Source organism: Orycteropus afer, unplaced genomic scaffold, assembly GCF_000298275.1.
Source record: "Orycteropus afer afer isolate SDZICR_OR568_19922 unplaced genomic scaffold, OryAfe1.0 scaffold00032, whole genome shotgun sequence".
Lineage (NCBI taxonomy): Eukaryota > Metazoa > Chordata > Mammalia > Tubulidentata > Orycteropodidae > Orycteropus > Orycteropus afer.
The window spans coordinates 14490271-14497629 of NW_006921619.1; the positions used below are offsets into that span (position 1 = coordinate 14490271).

Consider the following 7359-nt stretch of genomic DNA (forward strand, 5'->3'; position numbering starts at 1 on the left):
ACAAAGTATATGTGAACTGCTGTATGAAAAGTGAATTTACTATGTAAATCTTCACCCAAATCCTAATAAAAAAAAAAAAAAAGAAAAGAAAAATGGCAATGTCTAGAGACATTTTTGGTTGCCACACAAGAAGAGGTGTTCAACTGGCATCTGGTATGTAGGAATGCTATTAATCAACTTCCAGTGCAGAGGACAATACCTCTACAAATGAAGAATTATCTGGCCCCAAATGTCGACAGTTAAAAGGTGGAGAAACCTTGTAGATAGAGCCACACTTGTGATTGTACTGCATTTTTATGCGAATAACTTGTGTTGTAAGTTTTTTGCAAACCACACAACCGCTCGACCCTTAGTTTCCTATGCATGTTACGCACATAATATGTATGTGTGCATTATTTACATGGGCATGTTATATGCACAAAAATATGGTAATTCTTAGAAAACTGGATGAAATATTTGAGTGGTAGTATAAGTTAAATGCAATAGAAGAAAAGATAATTTTTACCTTGAGTATATGGGAAGACATTGTGGGAGAGATTATATTAGAGATTGGTTCTGAAAAATGAATAAAAATGTGGGTATTACATATTTTTATGGACTGAATCATATGATTGTCAAAGCTAGAGATTCCTAGGCATGCTTAATCCAGTGATTTTCAATTATTTTTTTTTAAAAGCAAGCCTATTGAAAATAAGATCTTATTTGGAACCCGAATATATAAAACTTATAAAAAATAGAGCAGTTCTGATTGATGTGAGTGAAGGGACTGAAGCCAGCTTGGCTTCTGCCTTTTCTTTCACATCCTCCCACTAATCCCCAGGTATTTGTTGTCCCTACATCATTATTAACAGCACCTTCTTTCAAAAATATCTTGATTTGGGTGATAAATATATGGTCACCCAATCTATGAGGAGCATTAGTGTTCTAAGGAACATGGTTTGAAAATGACTAAGTCTGATTTTTTTTTTTAACTCTATTTCTTTTGAAAATCATGAGCATGAGTTCTTTCCTAAATATAAATTCATCGCTTGTAATAGTAGTGTTATATAGAAGAGAGGGAGTTAGTGAGGAGAACTGGGTCCAGTGTCTTGTTCAGCTGCTTACTAGCTATTTGGCTTTAGACAAGTCTCTAAAATGTCTTAGTTTACCTATTAGATTCCCTCTGCATTGCCAAGTTCAAAGTGCCTAGTGTTGTCTCACAGTTTTCAGAATATGTAAATTTCTATCCCTTGCCCTATGTTCTGTTTGGTTTAGTCTATTAATTCAATTTATAAATATCCTTTTTGACTTCTATGATTATTATTAGGAAATTGTTAGCTACAGACATGGACTTTTCATTTACGTCTATTTCTTCATGCGCCAGGTTCATGTATCCAGTTGTCTATTAGAAATCTCGAAAAGGCTTGCTGGTTAGACATCTCAAAAAACACATCGAAAACAAAATTCTTGATTCCTATACTTCACCAGCTCTGACCTTTACCTCCCAACACTTTCCCAACTCAGTAATAATGACACTATCCACCAAGTTCCTCAGGCCAAAAATCTAGATGTTGTCTTTGATTCTTTGTTCCCCTTCAATCATATCAGCAAGTTCTATAGCTTGTTGTTGTTGTTAGGTGCCGCCAAGTCATCTCCGACCCATAGCAACCTTATGTACAACAGAACGAAACACTGCTTGGTCGTGTGCCAGCCTCACGATCCCTGCTATACATGAGCCCATCACTACAGCCAGTGTGTCAGTCCATCTTGTTGAAGGCCTTCCCCTCTTTCTGTAGCCATACCCCCAAAAAACATCCCTAATTCAGCCAATGCTCATGATTTCCACTGCTATCCTAGTCCAAATCACGATCACCTTCTGTCTGTACTACGGACTGACCTCCAAACTAGTCTTCCTATTTCCACTCAGAACAGGATCATTTTTTAAACGTAAAAATGATGAAATATGGAAGACCTCCATAAACCACTTTAATCCAATGTCTTTAGTATGCTCCACAAGGCTGCAGTGGCTACTGCTCTAAACTCTTTCTTTTCATCACTATACCTCAGTCTTAATAGTTTTCTCTATTCTTCAATAAACTAAGCTTATCCTACTTCACAGCTTTTGCTGCCTGAAATATTCCTTTCTATACCCTCAGGACTGGCTCCTTTCCATCATTTGGGCATCAACTCAAGTATTATCTCTTTAGAAAGATTTGGCCTGACTATGGTATGTAAAGTATCATTTGCTTCCATTACTTTTTATCCCACACTTTAGTTTCCTCCTAGAATTTGTCATTATCAAAATTTTGTGTGTCCATTTTTACCTTTATCTCCTACCACTAGACTGTAGCTTTGTGAAAACAGGATCTTTGGTTGTCTTTTCATAGAACTTAGAACACAGTGCAGTTGCTTCATCAATTTTTCTTAAGTAAATTTAGGTGCTCTGTCATCTGTTAGTGACACAGAGGGTCAGCTTACCATACTAATACAGATATATATAATTCACATACACTTAGAAAAGTAAAGCAGCTAAAACTAAAAAAGCAGTTGGTAAATTTATATAAATGATAAACAAATTAAATGGGAATGGAAATTCACATTAAGAAGCAAAATTTGGCATAGAGAAAGTAGGCATTGAGTTTATAAACACAAAATTAAATTAGTGGCTAAAACCACATCCAGGGAAATAATCATATTAGAAATAGTATCCTCAGCAGAAAACTCATAATGGCTAAATTAAAATAAGCAAAAAATCAAATTTGTGTTATAAATGTTGCATAACAAAGAATCTATCCAGTGGAGAATTTTCCAAAAGAAAATAGAAAGATTTAAAAATATTTTACTATATTAGAGAGAAAATTTTTCAGTGAATTAAATTGTCTCCGTGTAATTCATGTCAGAAAACACATTCTTGATGAAAATTCACCAATGCCTGCATAATTTTGACATTGATTTTATATTTATTAATATAGAGATAGAAGAAAAAATATAGAATGCTCTATTGTCTGTCTACTTTTCAAAAAATGGTCTCCTTGATTAATGGGAAAATGTCAACAATTTTGGGAAGCTAGTATTTAGGATTTTTTTTTAATCCAGCTTTTTTTTTTAACTTATATTTTGACATAACTTTAGACTTACAGAAAAATTGCTAAATATTTTCCCATATACCCTTCATCCAGCTTCCCCTAATGTTAATAACTTATATAACTTTAGGACAATTGTCAAAGAAAGGAAGTTAGCATTGTACATTACTATCAGCTAAGCAATAAACCTTATTCAAATTTTACCATTTTGTTCCCCCTAGTGTACGCTTTGTTCCAGGCTCTGGTCCAGGATCTTACAAATACATATTGTTGGTGTATTTTCTTAGTTTCCTCCAATCTGTTCAATTTCTCAGTCTTTTCTTATCTTTCATGACTTTGATGTTTTTGATGAATACTGGTCAGTTACTTTGAACTATGTCTCTCAATTTGGGTTTGCCTGATGAACTTCTGATGACTAGTTTGACATATATTTCTGGCAAAGATACTACAGAAATCATGTTATATCTTTTTCATTGCATATCACATGTTTATGACGTCTGTATGTTTGATTACAAATGCTATTACACTTGATGACTTGGTTAAGGTAATGCCAGCTGGTTAGTATAGTTTTGTTTTTAATTTGTAACTATCTTGAGGGTGATATTTTGAGGTTCAACCTATGTTTTTTGAGGTCATTATTTCTGAGTAGAATTTAATTTATCCTTTGTCCTACAGGAAAACCTTTGTTACTTAAAAAAATTATTTAAAAAGTTATTTTCTGGATTCTCTCTATGGTGTGTATTCTAGAAATCAGCATTGAAATTATGAAATTAGAGGGAATAGGAATAAAGGAAAATGTCTTTCATTCTATAAATAAGGATAATAAATATACCTAAAAATAAGATGACTTGCAAAATATTTTTGAATATGTCACTTAAATGTATACAATTATCTAATAAGGTTGGTATTTATATTTATACTTGTTAATGTTGTTATTGTTTCCCTATTTTCATAGAATGTGTAAACTAAGGATCAGTGAGAGTAAATGATTTGTCCAAGGTTTTACCACCAGTAATTGGTAGGACAAGGAAACACACTTGTTTTCTGCATCGAATCCGAATCATTTACTCAACTACACACAGAGATGGAGTGGGCTTCCGTGCATAGTAGTGAGTTTCACATCATTGGATACGTCCATGTTGAGGGGTGTGACTTCTCAGTGAGGATGTGACAAGGTTGAGTCAAACTCTAGATGTGTGGTTGGAACTGATAAACTTTAAGATCAATTCTGATCTTGAGATTCCATGATTTTAAAACATAGTGTTTAAAGGTCCATCGCGTTAACTTATTCCTCCCTTTTTGTTCTCCTCTTTGGGAAATGGAAGATGAGCTCTTCTTTCTACTTATTTTATTCAATCAACAAAAGCATTTGGTGGAATTTACTAAAAGGAAGGATATCCTTTGCCACAAATATTTTACTCTAGTATCCCTGGGCTATGTGTCTGTAGTTTGCTTCATTCTGTGACAGTAAAACTTAGATTCCTGCCAAGGTGTCACAGAGGGTATTGGGTCAGGTAATTGGAAGAGATGTAGAGAGGGAGAAATGCCTTAGTTTGTTTTGAAAATCCACAGACAGAGGAGTACCCAAGTAAACTTCATGCTGTTTTATTATCAAAGTCACTAAATTTTTTACCTGTAATATTACCTTGTTGACTACTGTCGATTTGACCTGCAACTCATGGAGGGGGTACTGTGTGTTACAGAATAGAACTGCTCCATGTTTTTTTTTTTTTGTTGTTGTTTGTTTGTTATAATCTTTTTGAAGTAATTTTACAGGACTTTTCTTCTGCACAGCTACTATGTAGGTTCAAAATTCCAACCTTTGGGTTAGCAGTTGATCACAAGCTGTGCCACCAAGGCTCCTTGATATTATCTTGTTGTTGTTGTTATGTGCCGTCGAGTTGGACCCAACTCATAGCGACCCCTTCTTGGGTTTCCAAGGCAGTATCACTACGGAAGTAGAAGTAGATTGCCCCATCTTCCTTTGGAGGAGTGGCTTGATATTATCTTAAAGACCATCAATTTTGATGCTTTCCCCCCGCCCAGAATTGCAAATTGAGGCTCAAAAGGGAGGAAGTTAATTTTCTAATACCACACAGCTAGTCAGTTGCAGACGTTCCTTTTGTATAAGATATTTCTTTTGCTTGTGTGTTAGGTCATCTAGTAATGGTAGACAACATTCTAAATTTTGTAAATTTTTTTTCTTACTGATAAGCAAACTCAGTCCTAATGTGCAAAAGTGGTTTGCCAAAGGGCATTTGGATATAAAATAAGAATCCAGAATAAAAATCTATGTTGAAAATTTGGATTATGAAGAACTGCAGCCTTCTCCTATTGAGAATCATTGAATCATCACAAATAGAAACCTTTGTGTTAATCCCTTAAAGCAAAAACTAGTTTCTTTGTAGACAACTGGGTAGAACAATAGCCCCATTATAGAGGATGCTTAATAATTTGTACTGAACTTGAAATGAACTGTACGGTTTTAATTTAGCTTGCGAGCCAGTTTCCTAGGAAACAGATTGGGTTCTCATTGTGTGCAGGCCCTTATTCCTAATGTTTATTTTTATGCTGTGCAGGAAGTGGAGTGACTGTGGGTGACTCATTTACCTTCTGTATTCCCCAGTTTTTTATCTGAAATGAATGCCATTTGTTTTATTTCAGTGATAGGGTAGAAAAAGAAATAAAGGATACAGAAGAGTTACTGGAAACATAAACATATCAGGGGTTCTAATTCGTATCCTCCTTTATATATTTGTTTGAAATGCTCCATGAATTACTCACCTGATGGCAAATAAAGACATCCAATTCAACCTCACTTGACCAAAAGAAGGAAGTTTTTGGTTCATTTAACTTAAAAGTCCAGGAGTAGGCTAATCTGATAATTCAAATGATTTTGCCAAGAATTCATTTCTGTCTATGTTTTCGTTCTTTCATGTTTGTTGGCTTTGTTCTCAGTCAGGTTTTTACTGAGTGGCAAAAAATGACCATGAATATCTCTAGCCTCACAGTCTCACTTTGATAATCACACTGGTCATGCACCTAGAGCCTAAACCAATCCCTTTTATCAGAGGATTGGATTCCTCTGATTGGGTAGGCCGGAATCATGTGCTAAAAAGCTCTACTTAAACTAAGTGGAGGATGGTGGTTCTCCAAAGGAAAATTGAAGTACTCTTACTAGAAAAAGAATTTCAAATGAAGAGCTGGGAAAAAAAAAAAAAAAAAAGATGTCTACTAGGGCTTCCCTAATCCCATTCCTACCTGTTAAAATTCTATTAATCCTTTAAGGATTGTCTCAAGAGTCTCTTTTCAGAAGCCATTGCTGATCCCCTAACCAAATATGATTTCTCCCTCTTCTGTGCCCCTTTACCATTTTGTGCTTCCATTTTGCTTATTTTAGTGAAATTTGTGCAATCATTATGTTTCCTCCTTAGATTCTCTTCTAGAATATCACTTCTTTGAGGGGAAATATTGTTTTTCACTTGTCTTTAAATAGTAGCACATTCAACATGACTCATAATAGATTATCAGTAAATATATATATATATATATTTAATATTTACTGATTGTCTATTACACCTAAGCCATTTGACTGCTAACCAGAAGGTTGGGGGTTCAAACCCACCAGCCACTTCTTGGAAGGAAGATTGGGCGATCTACTTAATGATACCACATTGGAAACCCAAGGAGGGGTTGCTATGAGTCAGAGACGAGTCGACCACACATAACAACAAAAACAACAAAAATATTTGTTGAACTGACTTCTCATTGTTATACAAATTGTGAATCAATAATAAAAATAAATAAGGTAGATCATTATATTATGTACATAATTTTTTAATAGACTAAGTTATTAAAAGTCTAACAAGCATCATTAACTATTCTGACAAATGAGTTCTGTTTAAGAAGTAAGAATGACAAATGCTCTGTAGTCCTGGAGTGTGGTCAGTGTTTGAGAGGGCTAGTTGGGGGTCTCTGGACTGACTCTGCATTCACTAACTCTGTGCCTTCTCCTTTTTCCTCTTCAGTTGTCTGGATTTACATCTAAACTTGTTCCAGCTATCCAGAATGCACAGAAGAATTCCACAGGATCTGGAAAAACAAAGGAACTTATGGTGTTAACTAAACCCATTGTGATTGAGACATACATGGGGCTAATGTCATTCATTGGAAATCGCAACCAGCTTGGCTATTCTCTTGCACGTGGAAGTATTGGTTTTTGAGAAACTTTTTGGGGTATACTATCCACAGATATGTCATCATTAAAGATTCTATTTCAGCCTACTATATTTTTGGA

The 7359-nt window shown here is 34.8% G+C and overlaps 1 protein-coding gene across 1 annotated transcript in view; it reads left to right on the forward strand.

The window, feature by feature from the left end:
- The window catches only part of TPRG1 (tumor protein p63 regulated 1), a 189514-nt gene extending 182229 nt beyond the window's left edge, over nt 1-7285 (forward strand). The window contains exon 5 of the mRNA XM_007936003.1: nt 7091-7285. Coding sequence (XP_007934194.1) covers nt 7091-7285 — 195 coding nt within the window. The remainder of the gene's footprint in view (nt 1-7090) is intronic.
- The last annotated feature ends 74 nt before the right edge of the window (nt 7286-7359 follow it).